The sequence below is a fragment of the Ranitomeya variabilis genome, chromosome 5 (assembly GCF_051348905.1).
Source record: "Ranitomeya variabilis isolate aRanVar5 chromosome 5, aRanVar5.hap1, whole genome shotgun sequence".
NCBI lineage: Eukaryota > Metazoa > Chordata > Amphibia > Anura > Dendrobatidae > Ranitomeya > Ranitomeya variabilis.
Window position 1 is genome coordinate 21,753,680 of NC_135236.1, and position 16,782 is coordinate 21,770,461.

The 16,782-nt window shown below is 42.2% G+C and overlaps 1 protein-coding gene across 1 annotated transcript in view; it reads left to right on the forward strand.

Annotated features, from left to right (window-relative positions):
• Positions 1–16,782, forward strand: part of LOC143774712 (uncharacterized) — a 689,954-nt gene that overhangs the window by 115,243 nt on the left and 557,929 nt on the right. Inside the window, exon 4 of the mRNA XM_077262476.1 lies at positions 7,943–8,242. Coding sequence (XP_077118591.1) covers positions 7,943–8,242 — 300 coding nt within the window. The remainder of the gene's footprint in view (positions 1–7,942; positions 8,243–16,782) is intronic.

Genomic DNA, 16,782 nt, shown 5'->3' on the forward strand with positions numbered 1-16,782 from the left:
GTTGTTCCTGACACATCAGATGAGTGGCATGCAAGTGTCCTGCGAGTGTCATGAGAGTACAATGCAATTTATATCACCTAACATCCAAATGACATCCCAATGACATGCAATTTTAACATACACTTTTTCATAGAGTAATTCTCTATGTCATTCTAAACAAAGTTTTAAAGCAGAAATTCTTCCACACATATATTTTAGATAGATGGATAGAAATAGATAGAAATACACTGCTCAAAAAATAAAGTGAACACTTAAACAACAGAATATAACTCCAAGTAAATCAAACTTCTGTAAAATCAAACTGTCCACTTAGGAAGCACCACTGACAATCAATTTCACATGATATTGTGCAAATGGAATAGACAACAGATGGATATTATTGGCAATTATCAAGACACCCTCAATAAAGTTGTGGTTCTGCAGGTGGGGACCACAGACCACATCTCAGTACCAATGCTTTCTGGCTGATGTTTTGGTCACTTTTGAATGTTGGTTGTGCTTTCACACTCATGGTAGCATGAGACGGACTCTACAACCCACACAAGTGGCTCAGGTAGTGCAGCTCATCCAAGATGGCACATGAATTTGAGCTGTGGCAAGAAGGTTTGCTGTGTCTGTCAGCATAGTGTCCAGAGGCTGGAGGCAATACCAGGAGACAGGCTAGTACACCAGAAGACATGGAGGGGGCCATTGGAGGGCAACAACCCAGCAGCAGGACTGCTACCTCCGCCTTTGTGTAAGGAGGAACAGGAGCACTGCCAGAGCCCTGCAAAATGACCTCCGGCAGGCCACAAATGTGTATGTATCTGCACAAATGGTTAGAAACCGAATCCATGAGGATGGTCTGAGTGTCCGATGTCCACAGATGGGGGTTGTGCTCACAGCCCAAAACTGTGCAGGATGCTTGGCATTTGCCACAGAACACCAGGATTTGCAAATTCACCACTGGCGCCCTGTGCTCTTCACAGATGAAAGCAGGATCACACTGAGCACATGTGACAGATGTGACAGACTGTGGAGATGCCATGGAGAGCGATCTGCTGCCTGCAACGTCCTTCAGCATGACTGGTTTGGAGGGCCGCACAGCCCTCTATGTGCTCGCCAGAGGTAGCCTGACTGCCATTAGGTACCGAGATGAGATCCTTAGACCCCTTGTGAGATCATATGCTGGTGCGGTTGGCCCTGGGTTCCTGCTAATGAAGGACAATGCCAGACCTCATGTGGCTGGAGTGTGTCAGCAGTTCCTGCAAGATGAAGGCATTGAAGCTATGGACTGGCCCGCCAGTTTCCCAGACCTGAATCTGATTGAACACATCTGGGACATCATGTCTCGTTCAATCCACCAATGTCACGTAGCTCCACAGGCTGTTCAGGAGTTTGCAGATGCTTTAGTCCAGGTCTTGGAGGAGATCCCTCAGGAGACTATCTGTCGCCCCATCAGGAGCATGCCCAGGCTTTGTAGGGAGGTCATACAGGCACGTGGAGGCCACACACACTGCATTGAGGCATTTCCACTTAAGTTAGATCAGCCTGCAATTTGAGCTTCCACTTTGATTTTGAGCATCATTCCAACTCCAGACCTCACTTTTAGGTTTTACTGTTCTCTATGCATTCCACTATATAATGAATAACTATTTACAACTGGACTATTTCATTCAGTGATATCTAGGATGTGGGATTTTAGTGTTCCCTTTATTTTTTTGAGCAATGTATATAGAGAGATAATAGAAATAGAGAGATAGATATAGATTGATAGCGAGATAATAGATAAATAGATAGACAGAGAGATAGACATAGATAGATAATAGAAAGAGATAGATAGATAGATATAGACAAATAGAGAGATAATAGAACAATTCAGATAAATAATAGATAAAAATATGTGAGTGATTTATGCCTTTGCCAATTCAAAGCTGACATCAACCCCAATACTATAACACCACACTTGGAAAAGTGTGGAAAGAGTGAGGGTAAGTGCCAGAATTGGCATATCGTAGAAATGCTACTTTTCTTGGGCGGCTGAGAGCTGATGTTCTTAGTCTGGGAGGGGACAATATTCATAGCCCTTTCCTAGTCTATTAATATCAGCCCACAGCTGTCTGCCTAGCCTTTACTGTTTAAATATAGGGGGGACCTCACATCATTTCTTGGGGTATCCCCCATATTAATAAATGAGAGAGGCTAAGTATACAGCTGTGAGCTGACATTAATTGCCTGGGAAGTTCCATGGTCATTACCCCCTTCCCAGGCTGTAAATATCTGCCCCAGCTGTCAGCTTTGCTTTTGCTGGTTAATAAAAATTTGTGGGATCCCATGCCATTTTTTTCAGAAATGTATTTATTTATTCAGTAATAAAATCCATGTACAGTATAATGCACAACAATGCACTAATTACTTATGTGATACATCAAAAAAAGGAAATACCTGCCTAGTTTAATTGTCAAAGCTTCAAATCAATATAACCATCAAAAAACGAACCTAGAAGCTGTTTAGCCATAAAATAACCAAATTTTATTAAGACATACAAAAATGACATCAATGAAAAAAGTTAAAAATTGGGGGTGGAAACTATACAAAAAAACACCCAAAGAGGCAATATAGTATGGTAATATTAAATATACAAAAGGTTCATAAACAAGTGTCTAATTCAAGTATATGTGTGCCCCAGGCATGTTAATAATAGAGCTTTCCAAGGAGAAAAAATATGGACTCCAGAAAAAAATTGTAAAACTATATAGTTTGTATAAAGGCTACAATAGATGCAAAAAATCAGAATTTACAAAAGGAATATAATCCTTAGAAAAAACAGAATAAAAATAATTTAAAGTGCATGCAGTGATCTAAATGATATCTATATAGTATAGCAGCCTGTGTAGAGAAGGAAAGTAATCCTTAATATATAAAGAGCTGGTCTCATACCAAAAATGAAACTGATTAGTTCAAAATGCATACAGTAACCTGGTATAGTAGCCTACAATAAGGTTAATTCATATGGAGAGCAAAAAACAGAATGACATGTATAAAGAGAAAACAGCCTGGGATATTACCTCAAGGTGGTCGCAACAGCCCGACGCGCATTTCGCGTATAGCTTCGTCTAAGGGAAAGTGCGTGTTAGATGTATGTTGCCAATTGCTTAAATAGCCGGTGTTTAATGGGAATTGGTGGCAGTTTGATGACGGCGCTTCCGTCGGCGATCCCGCATGATGTCACTGCTGATCGGCGTCATCTATACAATGGCAAATGGTTCGAAATGAGAGAGGCCTTAAGGAAATATTGGCCTATTTTGACGACTGATCGTACCCTCATTAAGCATCTACCGCAGTATCCATCTATCACCTTCCATCGATCGCCTAACTTAAAAGATCAGCTTGTCCGTAGCTACTATCGGGGTCCACAAATAGAAAAGAGTTTTTCCTCCGGAGGCCCGAAATGGGGTTTCTACCCTTGTGGAGTATGTATCGCTTGTCCTAATATGCTATGTGCAACTGAGTTCAAATCCAGTGACGGTAAGAACACATTCACCATCACGCAGCATATCACTTGCAATACAATAGGGGTAGTATATGTAGCAGCCTGCACTTGCCCTAAATTATATGTGGGACTTACATCTAGGCCACTTAAAGTCAGGGCAAGGGAGCACTATCGGGACATTTTAAATGCATCTAGTGTAGATGATCCTACACTTTTGAAACCTATACCGAGACACTTTAGGAAATATCATAATTGTGATGCTACGCTCCTATCTGTCACTGGTATTGACAAGGTACATATCGATACGTGGGGAGGGAACTGGAGGAAAAGATTGGCACAGCTGGAAGCCCAGTGGATTTATAAGGTTGGTTCTGTTCAACCTTCAGGTTTAAATGAAGTCCTTAGTTTTGCCCCCTTTTTGTAACTTTTTTCTGCATGTTTTTTGATATATATTTTAAGTATGTTTTTATTGCTATTATTGTTGTTTTTAATTGGTTTTTTATTCTCTTTAGCTATCTTTATACAGTAAGTCTCTGACGATACCAAGAAGTTTCGGTTTTATGGCAGTCTATTGCATCCATCTCTGCATTATCGGTGGTGCCATGAACATCTCTATTGACTTTGAACTACTTCCATTCCCATGGGAAGCAGCAACATAAGAAAACAAGTTTTATGTTACGTCGTCATTTCATGTTTTTTATATATGTATTTCTAATACCTTAACGGTGATATTTATTGTTATATATACAGTTAGGTCCATATATATTTGGACAGAGACGACATTTTTCTAATTTTGGTTATAGACATTACCACAATGAATTTAAGCAAAACAATTCAGATGCAGTTGAAGTTCAGACTTTCAGCTTTCATTTGAGGGAATCCACATTAAAATTGGATGAAGGGTTTAGGAGTGTCAGCTCTTTAACAAGTGCCACCCTGTTTTTAAAGGGACCAAAAGTAATTGGACAATTGACTCCAAGGCTATTTCATGGACAGGTGTGGGCAGTCCCTTCGTTATGTCATTCTAAATTAAGGAGATAAATGGCCTGGAGTTGATTTGAGGTGTGGTGCTGCATTTGGAAGGTTTTGCTGTGAAGTAAACATGTGGTCAAAGGAGCTCTCCATGCAAGTGAAACAAGCCATCCTTAAGCTGTGAAAACAGTCTCCATGGTGAAGAGAAACCCCTTCACAACAGCCAACCAAGTGAACAACACTCTCCAGGAGGTCGGCGTATCAATATCCGAATCTACCATAAAGAGAAGACTGCATGAAAGTAAATACAGAAGGTTCACTGCACGGTGCAAGCCACTCATAAGTGTCAAGAATAAAAAGGCTAGACTGGACTTTGCTAAAAAAAACATCTAAAAAAGCCAGCACATTTCTGGAAGAACATTCTTTGGACAGATGAAACCAAGATCAACCTCTACCAGAATGATGGAAAGAGAAAAGTATGGCGAAGGCGTGGTACAGCTCATGATCCAAAGCATACCACATCATCTGTAAAACATGGCGGAGGCAGTGTGATGGCTTGGGCATGCATGGCTGCCAGTGGCACTGGGTCACTAGTGTTTATTGATGATGTGACACAGGACAGAAGCAGCCGAATGAATTCTGAGGTATTCAGAGCCATACTGTGTGCTCCGATCCAGCCAAATGCAGCCAAACTGATTGGTCGTCGTTTCATACTACAGATGGACAACGACTCAAAACATGAAGCCAAAGCAACCCAGGAGTCTATTAAAGCAAAGAAGTGGAATATTCTTGAATGGCCAAGTCAGTCACCTGATCTCAGCCCAATTGAGCAGCATTTCACTTGTTAAAGACTAAACTTCAGACAGAAAGGCCACAAACAAACAGCAACTGAAAACCACCGCAGTGAAGGCCTGGCAGAACATCAAAAAGGAGGAAACACAGCATCTGATGATGTCCATGAGTTCAAGACTTCAGGCAGTCATTGCCAACAAAGGGGTTTCAACCAAGTACTAGAAATGAACATTTTCTTTAAAATTATTAAATCTGTCCAATTACTTTTGGTCCCTTTAAAAACAGGGAGGCACATGTTAAGGAGTTGAAACTCCTAAACCCTTCATCCAATTTTAATGTGGATACCCTCAAATGAAAGCTGAAAGTCTGAACTTCAACTGCATCGGAATTGTTTTGTTTAAAATTCATTGTGGTAATGTCTATAACCAAAATTAGAAAAATGTTGTCTGTGTCCAAATATATATGGACCTAACTGTACATACTATGTATGGTCACTTTTAATCACTCATTATTTTTATAGCAAGTTTACACTTATCCTTTTATTAGAGTTGACCTTTCACTACGTTTTTTTGTATACTGCATGTTTTTTAAGTATTTTTTACATTTTAGCACTTTCTTTTGAATTGCATATAATTGTGGTGGAGCGTCTTGTGTGCGTTCCACAAGCTTTCTACACTCACGTTGTTGGATTAATAACTGCACAGCGGTTTATGTGAACACTCGAGACTCACTGCCAGTTCATTTCTGATTTTTATTTATTGGCACTATATTTTTTATTTGTTTCTTAAACGCAAGCACATAAGTATAGGGACGGCCGTATATATATATTTTTTTATTTTTTCTTTCTCTATATTGAGTATCTTTTTTCGGCACTTACCAGCGCAGTGTGCTTGCGTGGGCTTCCTGCTTTGGCGTTTCTGTGGAGACGCGTCTCTGCTGGCGCCTGGTCCGCCCCCCCCGCTCTGATGCGTCGGGCGGGGGGAGTGGTCAGGCGTCACATGACTCCGATCAGCAGTGACGTCATGCGGGATCGCCGACGGAAGCGCCGTCATCAAACTGCCACCAATTCCCATTAAACACCGGCTATTTAAGCAATTGGCAACATACATCTAACACGCACTTTCCCTTAGACGAAGCTATATGCGAAATGCGCGTCGGGCTGTTGCGACCACCTTGAGGTAATATCCCAGGCTGTTTTCTCTTTATACATGTCATTCTGTTTTTTGCTCTCCATATGAATTAACCTTATTGTAGGCTACTATACCAGGTTACTGTATGCATTTTGAACTAATCAGTTTCATTTTTGGTATGAGACCAGCTCTTTATATATTAAGGATTACTTTCCTTCTCTACACAGGCTGCTATACTATATAGATATCATTTAGATCACTGCATGCACTTTAAATTATTTTTATTCTGTTTATCTAAGGATTATATTCCTTTTGTAAATTCTTACAAAATACAATTTTTTTCTGGAGTCCATATTTTTTCTCCTTGGAAAGCTCTATTATTAACATGCCTGGGGCACACATATACTTGAATTAGACACTTGTTTATGAACCTTTTGTATATTTAATATTACCATACTATATTGCCTCTCTCGGTGTTTTTTTGCATAGTTTCCACCCCCAATTTTTAACTTTTTTCATTGATGTCATTTTTGTATGTCTTAATAAAATGTGGTTATTTTATGGCTAAACAGCTTCTAGGTTCGTTTTTTGATGGTAATTACTTATGTGACAGGCATCTTTATATATATCAATTATCTGTGTATATATGTATTCTACCTATTCTATTCTGTCGGGTCACACTGTGATTTTACTGTTCGCGATTGATGAAATGTCGGATTTTCAAGGAGACGGGTGTGTAAAAATTGGATGGCATTAGCATGGCTCTTATGCCATGCAATATTTTTTTTTCTCGCTCCCATTGACTTGAAACTCAGTGAGTTTCATCCAAGATACGAGGACAACTGCAACATGCTGTGATTTTTTTTATCAGGCCGAGCTGAGAAAAATATTGCAGATGAGCAGAGACACATAGAAAAACATTGGTTAGAGTGTAGCCGGATTTTTTTTTTGCAGTTTGCACTCGTCCATTTTCTTGCTGTAAGAGTATGAGCCCATAAGGTTCCAAACTTATAGCACTATCACTAATATCACTTTATTGAACTCTGTCAAGCTTGCATTAGACCTGTTTGAGCGGAGAGGTCTGGGCATGTCTGTTGGAATATTTTCAATATATAATGCATTAATATTATTAGTGAATAGGCTTTGCATGTACAGTATAACTTAAAATCTAGACATGTCAGACAAATTCAGAGTTTATATTTGGGATCAGTATGTGTTTTTCTCTCAGTAGAAAAATTGTTGCATGGTGCAATTAACTAAAAAAAAACTATTTTTTTAAATAAATGGTCTAAAATAATATATTTTCATAAGTACAAAATGTATAACTAAAATTTATATAATAATAAAGTACAATTCTTTAAATAATTTGGGAATGAAAAGCATTCTAGAGTCAATATTACACGTCAGGTTTATAATGCTGCCTATTGTCCCAAATAGGCAGCATTATAAAGGGGCGAAATCCATGTCATCATCTGAAACACAGACAAATACTTTACTATGATAGTAAGCAGAAAAAATAGAGAAATCCAGATGTAACTATTTTTGTCTTTGTCTTCATTCTTCCTTCACACTGCAGGCATTCTAAACTTTATAGACCTTCACCAGTCAGATCTTATTAGATGGATAAGACATGTAGATCCAGTTCTCCATGATCTCTACGACCAACATCTACTTACTGAGGAACAGTACAATGGTGTGAAGGCGAAGACAACATCCAAGGACAAGATGAAAGAACTGTGTGATATTATCAGTCACTGGGAAGATACAGAAAAGTATAAAGCTTATGTGATTCTCAGAGAACACAATGAAGACATTATTAAAAACTTGGAAATGAAGGACAGGACAAGTAGTGAGGACCACACATTGTACTTTAAGGGTAAGTCTTGGCTACTATCCAAAACTCTGTGTTGATGCAGTTTAGGTGTAAGGATGAAGAAGATAATTCTGCAGTGTATGTATAGATGACGTATTAAAGGGAATCTATTACTAGGCTTTGATATCCCTTCTGAGAGGGTTTATTATGCAGAGACCAGGACTCCAGTGATTTTTCACTTTCTGTAGTTAACTGTTTGCTCTACTCCTGAAAACTGATGTGAAAAACTTACTGCTACTAATAAGCTAATTGCTTCTTCAGAGAAAAACAGGACTTAAACTCTATAGCGCCACCTGTTGGAAGTAGCGATCCTACAAGTCACAATCAACCCTTTAACGAGTCGTGCAATATGACTTAGGATAAAAGCCAAATCAGTATCTCAATTCGTAGACACGGTGTTTCGGGCTGTTGGCCCTCGTCAGTGCGAAGCATGAGAACTAATTTGGCTAGGTGAGAAGCTCTGGACATACCAGCTCTGGCTTGTCAACGTAAGGAGGCTTATTCGCCGTGCAATGCTCCTCTGGGAAATTTAATATGCAAACTGAATTGAGATACTTATTTGGCTTTTATCCTAAGTCATATTGTCAGGGACAGACTAGGTGAGTGAGAGCTAATGACCCGGGCCCCTGCAGTTTCCCTCAGACTAGGGAAATCCTGACTGACCCTCTACCTGGAGTTTACACTGAAGGTGTGCATGTCCAGGCCTCGAACCTCACCCTGTCTCCTGAGCTCAGCCCTAGGCTGAAACCTCCGCCCACCACCCAGTGAAGATGTTATTCCCCAATACCCACAGTTAGCACAGACAAGGATAAAGGAAAATATACACCACGCCGCAGTCACTCAGGAATACACTATAAATGTGCAGGGCAAAATAAATACAAATATAGGAAGGAGTAAATAAGACAAAGGAAAATACACCACCAGCAACGAATCTCCAACCACCAGCTCTCCACTCCAGACCGAGATAACAACGCACAAGACAGAAGCTATAATCGGCGATGCCCAAAGATCAGGAGAACTATTTAAAGGCAGTGGGCATGGCCCAGCTTCCAATCCAAGGATTAGGTAAATTAACCCGGGAACAGATAGATAAAATCTAGCAGACGCCAAAGAGCAAATACTGGTCAAAAGCGGAATTACCGCTGTCTGTCGGACGACCTGGTCTGAACAGCTTCCGACATGACAGTACCCCGCCTTCTACGAGGGACCCCAGGGCCCTCACGGCTAATAGGACCCGGCTTGTCCGGATGAAGGCGGTGAAACAACCTGACCAGCCGGTCAGCATGAACGTCCGAGGCTGGTACCCAGGACCTCTCCTCAGGCCCATAACCACGCCAATGTACCAAGTACTGTAAAGTGCGACACACTACATGAGAGTCAACCACCTTGGAGACTTCAAACTCCAAATTACCATCCACCAAGACTGGGGGTGGCATAGGCGCCGCATCCACAGAACCCACCACCTTCTTTAGAAGAGACCTGTGGAACATGTTGTGTATCTTATACACCATAGGGAGCTCCAATCGGTACGCTACTGGGTTAATGACGGTGGTGACCCTAAATGGACCAATAAACCGTGGACCCAATTTAAGGGATGGTATTTTGAGTCTTATGTTTTTTGTGGATAACCACACCCAGTCATCCACACTCAGGTCCGGACCTGGCACACGCCTACTGTCAGTCACATGTTTGTACCTAGCACCCACACTCAACAGGCACTGTTTAACTCTCCTCCAGACTGATGACAATTGTGTTCCTAACTGGTCCTCCTCCGGAACGCCGGAAGAGCCCCTCTGAATCAAGGTACAAAATAGAGGATGTAGCCCGTAAACACAAAAAAATGGAGACTCCCCAGACGACTCCTGGCGGTGATTATTGATGGCAAACTCAGCCAAAAGAAGAAAGGTAGACCACTCCTCCTGGTTATCAGAGACAAAGCAGCGTAAGTACTGTTCCAAATTTTGGTTCATACGCTCAGTCTGACCATTTGACTGAGGATGAAACGCCGAAGAATGAGATAACTTGATTCCCAGCAATGAGCAAAACGCTCTCCAAAATTTTGCCACAAACTGAGACCCCCTATCAGACATGATGTCAGACGGAACCCCATGAAGTCTGACCACCTCCTGCACAAATACTTGGGCCAGAGTCTTAGCGTTAGACAATGCAGGCAAAGACACAAAGTGCAACATTTTAGAAAACCGATCAACAATCACCAAGATGACCGTGTTTCCAGCTGATGAGGGCAAATCAGTGATGAAATCCATGGAGATTTCCGTCCATGGCTTACTAGGTACCTCAAGAGGAAATAGTGTGCCAACAGGACGGGAGCGAGGCATCTTAGCCCTAGCGCACGTGGTACAAGCTGACACGTATGAGACCACGTGCTGTCGGATCTTGGGCCACCAAAACCGACGTGACACCAACTCCAAGGTACCTCTAACCCCTGGGTGACCAGTCAGGACAGCATCATGATGCTCTGCCAAAACCTTTAGGCGGAGATGAAGCGGTACAAAAGATTTGTTGACGAGAAGCTCAGATGGTACCTCCTCCTGAGCCTCGGCAATCTCAGCCTCAACCTCGGTAGTGAGAGCCGAAACCACAACACACTTTTGGAGGATGGGTACTGGATCTTCCCGAGGTTCCCCCCTGGAAAACACCTGGACAGAGCATCCGTCTTAGTGTTTTTAGACCCCGGTCTGTAAGTGACCACAAAATTGAACCGCGTGAAAAACAATGCCCAGCGAGCCTGCCTGGGGGACAGACGCTTGGCAGACTCCAAATACAGCAGATTCTTATGATCGGTAATAACAGTTACCTGATGTACCGACCCCTCCAAGAAGTGTCGCCATTCCTCAAAGGCCAACTTAATTGCCAACAACTCCCTGTTGCCGATATCGTAGTTACGTTCGGCGGACGACAGTTTCTTGGAGAAATAGGCGCACGGACGTAAACCACTCAAAGATGAGCCTTGAGATAGTACCGCCCCCACACCTACCTCAGATGCATCGACTTCCACAACAAAGGGTTTAGATACGTCTGGCTGCACAAGAATGGGGGCTGAAACAAAACTGTTCTTAAGAAATTCAAATGCGCGCACCGCACCCTCAGGCCAAACGGAGAAATTGGTACCCTTTTTAGTCATGTCAGTTAGCGGTTTAGCAATGATGGAAAAATCCTTGATAAATTTCCTATAGTAGTTAGAAAACCAAAGGAACCGCTGAAGTGCTTTCAGGTTATCAGGACGTTCCCAATGCAGCACCACTTGCACCTTAGCGGCGTCCATTTTAAACCCAGAAGCAGACACAATATAACCCAAGAAAAGCAACTCTTGAACAGAAAATACACATTTTTCAAGTTTAGCATACAGCTTATTCTCTCTGAGAAGCTGTAACACCTGCCTGACATGATCTAAATGAGTATCACGGTTGCAAGAATATATGAGAATGTCATCTAGGTACACGATAATGAATTTCCCCAAAACATGCGAGAACACATCATTGATGAAATGTTGGAACACTGTAGGTGCGTTAGTCAACCCAAACGGCATCACCAAATTTTCAAAATGACCCTCAGGGGTATTAAAAGCCATCTTCCACTCATCACCTTGATGGACTCTTATGAGGTTGTACGCCCCCCTGAGGTCAAGCTTGGTAAACCACTTAGCACCTGCCACCTGGTTGAACAAGTCTGCTATCAGAGGCATAGGGTATGGATCACGAACCGTAATCTGGTTCAACTCCCTGAAATCCAAACACGGGCGTAATCCGCCATCTTTCTTCTTCACGAAGAGGAACCCTGCTGCCACCGGCGAGGATGACGGGCTGATGTGCCCTTTGCTCAAGCTTTCAGCAATGTAATCTTTTAACGCTTGTCTCTCCGGACCGGAGATGTTAAACATCCTTGCTTTAGGCAATTTGGCCCGTGGTTTAAACCTGATAGAACAGTTATAAGGACGATGCGGCGGCAACTCTGAACAACCCTTCTCAGAGAACACATCCACAAAATCCTGAAGTGACTCCGGAATGCTTGAAGGCAATTCTCCTGGCAGAACTCGCTCCACCGAATTATGTCCTGAGTTTTCCAGTCAATTACCGGGTTGTGCATAGACAACCAAGGAAAACCCAAAACCACCTGAGCAGGAAGATTCCTGAGCACCTTACATGTAACCCACTCTGAATGTAGAACTCCAATGTGGAGTTTCACCTCAGCCACAAATTCAGTAATCTCCACCTGAGAGAGAGGAGCAGCATTGATGGTGACCACGCAGATAGGATGAGACAGTTTTTCAATCCTAAAACCTGCTGTGCACGCAAACTCCTCATCAATGAGATTTGTGGCTGAACCACTATCCACAAAAACAGTAATTGGCAGCTCACTGCCAGCAACAAAAACCTTAGTAGGGAGCATGCACTGAGAAACCACCATGGAGGATATACATAAGCTCAGACTGGTCTCCTCCACACCCTCTGAGCTTAGAAGTTTTCTGCCGTTGCGTTTTTCTTAGACAGCAGAGGACAGATGTTAATAAAATGACCCATTTTACTACAGTAAAAACAGGCTCCCTGCTTCCTGAGCTCAGGGACTGGACACTTCACATGTGACATCCCTGCGATTTGCATAGGCTCCGTGGGCTCACCTGCAGCAACCTCACGTGAACCTAAAACCTCTCCCATAGGCGATGTCACATGCTCCCCCTGACGCAAACGGTGATCAATGTGGACAACCAGACTCATGGCGGAATCTAGAGAAGCAGGAGTCTCGTACATCAGAAGGGCTTTTTTAACCCTTCCAGAAATCCCATGTATAAACTGACTCCGCAATGCTGGATCATTCCATTGTGTATCGATCACCCAGCAATGAAATTCAGAACAGTAATCCTCTGCAACTCGCTCCCCCTGGCGAATAGAGCGTATCTTATATTCTGCTAGAGCCATTTTGTCAGATTCATCGTAGATTTTCCCAAGACAGGAAAAAAAACTCTCCACAGAGTCAAATGCAGCAGAATCAGATGGCAAAGAAAACGCCCATGCTTGGGGATCCCCACTCAACAATGACAACACCAGGCCCACACGCTGATCCTCATTACCTGAAGATATCGGGCGCATACGGAAATATAGTTTGCAAGCTTCACGAAAAGAAACAAATTTACTGCTTTCCCCAGCAAATTTTTTAGGCAAAGGCTCAGCAACTCTTCCTGTTGCTCCAGCTTGCACATTAGACACTGCTAGTCCCTGTTGCTGTACTGCCCCCCTCAACTCCGTGACATGTAGGGACAGCGCCTCCAACTGGCGGGATATGGAAGTCATGGGATCCATGACAAAACACAAAAAAAAGAAACCCCTTTTTTTGTGTGTTGTTGGGCCGATTATAATGTCAGCGAGAGACTAGGTGAGCGAGAGCTAATGACCCGGGCCCCTGCAGTTTCCCTCAGTCTAGGGAAATCCTGACTGACCCTCTACCTGGAGTTTACACTGAAGGTGTGCATGTCCAGGCCTCGAACCTCACCCTGTCTCCTGAGCTCAGCCCTAGGCTGAAACCTCCGCCCACCACCCAGTGAAGATGTTGTTCCCCAATACCCACAGTTAGCACAGACAAGGATAAAGGAAAATATACACCACGCCACAGTCACTCAGGAATACACTATAAATGTGCAGGGCAAAATAAATACAAATATAGGAAGGAGTAAATAAGACAATGGAAAATACACCACCAGCAACGAATCTCCAACCACCAGCTCTCCACTCCAGACCGAGATAACAACGTACAAGACAGAAGCTATAATCGGCGATGCCCAAAGATCAGGAGAACTATTTAAAGGCAGTGGGCATGGCCCAGCTTCCAATCCAAGGATTAGGTAAATTAACCCCGGAACAGCTAGATAAAATCTAGCAGACGCCAAAGAGCAAATAGTGGTCAAAAGCGGAATTACCGCTGTCTGTCGGACGACCTGGTCTGAACAGCGTCCGACATGACACATATTGCACGACTCATTAAAGGGTTGATTGTGACTTGTAGGATCGCTACTTCCAATAGATGGCGCTATTGATTTTAAGTCCTCCTTTTCTCAGAAGAGGCAATTTGAATATTTAATTCCCCAGAGGAGCATTGCACGACGAATAAGCCTCCTTACCTTGCCAAGCCAGAGCTGGTATGTCACTCTCTACAAGGAGAAACCTTAGACCCCAGTCCAGAGCCTCTCACCTAGCCAAATCAGTTCTCATGCTTCGCACTGACGAGGGCCAACAGCCCGAAACACCGTATCTGCGAATTTAGATACTGATTTGGCTTTTATCCTAAGTCATATTGCACGACTTTTTAAAGGGTTGATTGTGACTTGTAGGATTGTTACTTCCAACAGGTGGCGCTATAGAGTTTAAGTCCTGTTTTCTCTGAAGAGGCAATTTTCATATTAAATTTCCCAGTGGAGCATTGCACAGCGAATAAGCCTCCTTACCTTGACAAGCCAGCTGGTATGTCACTCTCGATAAGGAGAAACGTTACCCCTTAGACCCCCTGCTACTAATAATGTTTTAATAATAGGTAAAGCTTACTATGAGGAGTAGAGGTCTCATATGAGCAGACAGAAATACTATAATTTGGGATGGAAATTGGTATAAATTATGGTGCAAATAAGACTGACATTCTTATTCACAAACAGGAGGATATGAGACAAATATATTCATACACAAGAAGCATCGGGCTCTAGCTAGCTTCATATTACAATTAGCATATGATGGTTTCTATACTGTACATTCTTCATACATTTTCACCAGTTATCAATTTGCTTCATTTTATAACTTGTACCAATGTACAGTCACATTTTATGACACACCACCTAGTGATGAGCGAACGTGCTCGCCACTACTCGGAAGTCGCCTGAGTATCACTACGTTCGGTGTACTTGGCGAGCAGCGAGCATTTCCGGGATTATTCGGCGGGAGCTCAGGTCTCCTCCCTGCAATTCTGGCGCTCTTTAGAGACCCAATGAGGGATTGTCTGCAATGCACTGTAATGCTGCAGCCATCTTTTTTGTGGTATTACAGTGATTGGATGGCCGCACAGCGTCATCAGGTCTATAAGAGACCAGGCGCTGCCCTGCTCACCGCTAGTGTAGGGAGAGCTGCTGCTGAGATAGGGCCAGAATCATCCTTTTAATAGTGTGGGTTTGCTAGTGTTCAGTCCACAAATCCGGATAAACCAAGAGTCCTTTTTAGGGCTGATTCGGGGGTCCAGATATTGCAGCGCTAGGTAGGCAGGGCACAGCATATCCACATCAGTACAAGGCCGTCAGACACTGTATGTGAGTATATAGACCTCACTGCATACCTCAAAAAGCTCCATTAATGTCTGCTGCTGCTTATTTAATATATACCTAGCTGCAGTTAACTGTGTCAATTTTTTTTTTTTTTTTGCATCTTATACCTGCTCATTTTATTCTAAAGCAATCCATAGCCCCTTTTTTCTACATTTATTTGCTTGGTCACACTGCAGACTACAGCCAAGTCATTGCAATAGAAGAGAGTGCAAATCTAAGAATTTAAAATAATTTTTTTTGTCCCAGGCATCAGATGTGAGTGCGCCAAAAAATCTATCCTTTTTTTTTGGTGCTATATTATTTTTTGGAGTGTCTTACAACATTTTTGGACACCATTTTGCTGCCCCAAAAATCTGTAGCTGGCCCAAAAATATTTAGTTCTTGTATTTATCATAGTGAGTTGTACGCCACATGCATCGCATATGATTGCGCTAAATATTTTAAAATTTTAGTACTCCATTTTGTTTTAGTGTCATAGCCAACTTGTTTGGTGTGCCCAAAAAAATCAAGGCCACATTTTGATAAGTCTGTTATCTAAGGCTGATGCCTGGTGTAGCTGTGATGTAAAAATCTTCGCTTTGCAGGCATACGTTTCATAGTTCATAGCAGACAGCTAGCCTTTTCTACTCAGTATTTACTGTTTTCAAAAATTACCAAAAAACATTTAAAAAAATGTATATAGTCTGAAATCTCTGCCAGACGCCTGGTGTATCTGTGCTGTAACAATCTTGGCTTTGCAGGCATACGTTGCATAGTTCTGGATGCTAGCCTTGTTCTACTCAGTATTTAGTGTTTAAAAAAAAAAAAAAAAAACATTTTAAAAAATTTAGACAGTCTGTTATCTCCGTCAGAGGCCTGGTGTATCTCTGGTGGAAAAATCTTGGCTCCACAGGCATACGTTGCATTGTTCTGCCTGCTAGCCTTGGTCTACTCATTCTTTTTTGTTTAAAAAATATTTAAAAAAATATATATATTTTAACTGTCTGTTATCTCTGACAGATGCTAGGTGTATCTATGGTCTCCAAATACTTGCTTTTCAGGCATACTGATCACATATAATTTTTCTCCAAATAAAACCATTTGTATGGAGCTTTTCAAAGATTTCAGTAACTTAGTTATGTAACATAGTTTTTAAGGTTGAAGGAAGACTTTAAGTCCATCTAGTTCTACCCATAGCCTAACCTAACATGCCCTAACATGTCGATCCAGAGGAAGGCAAAAAAAC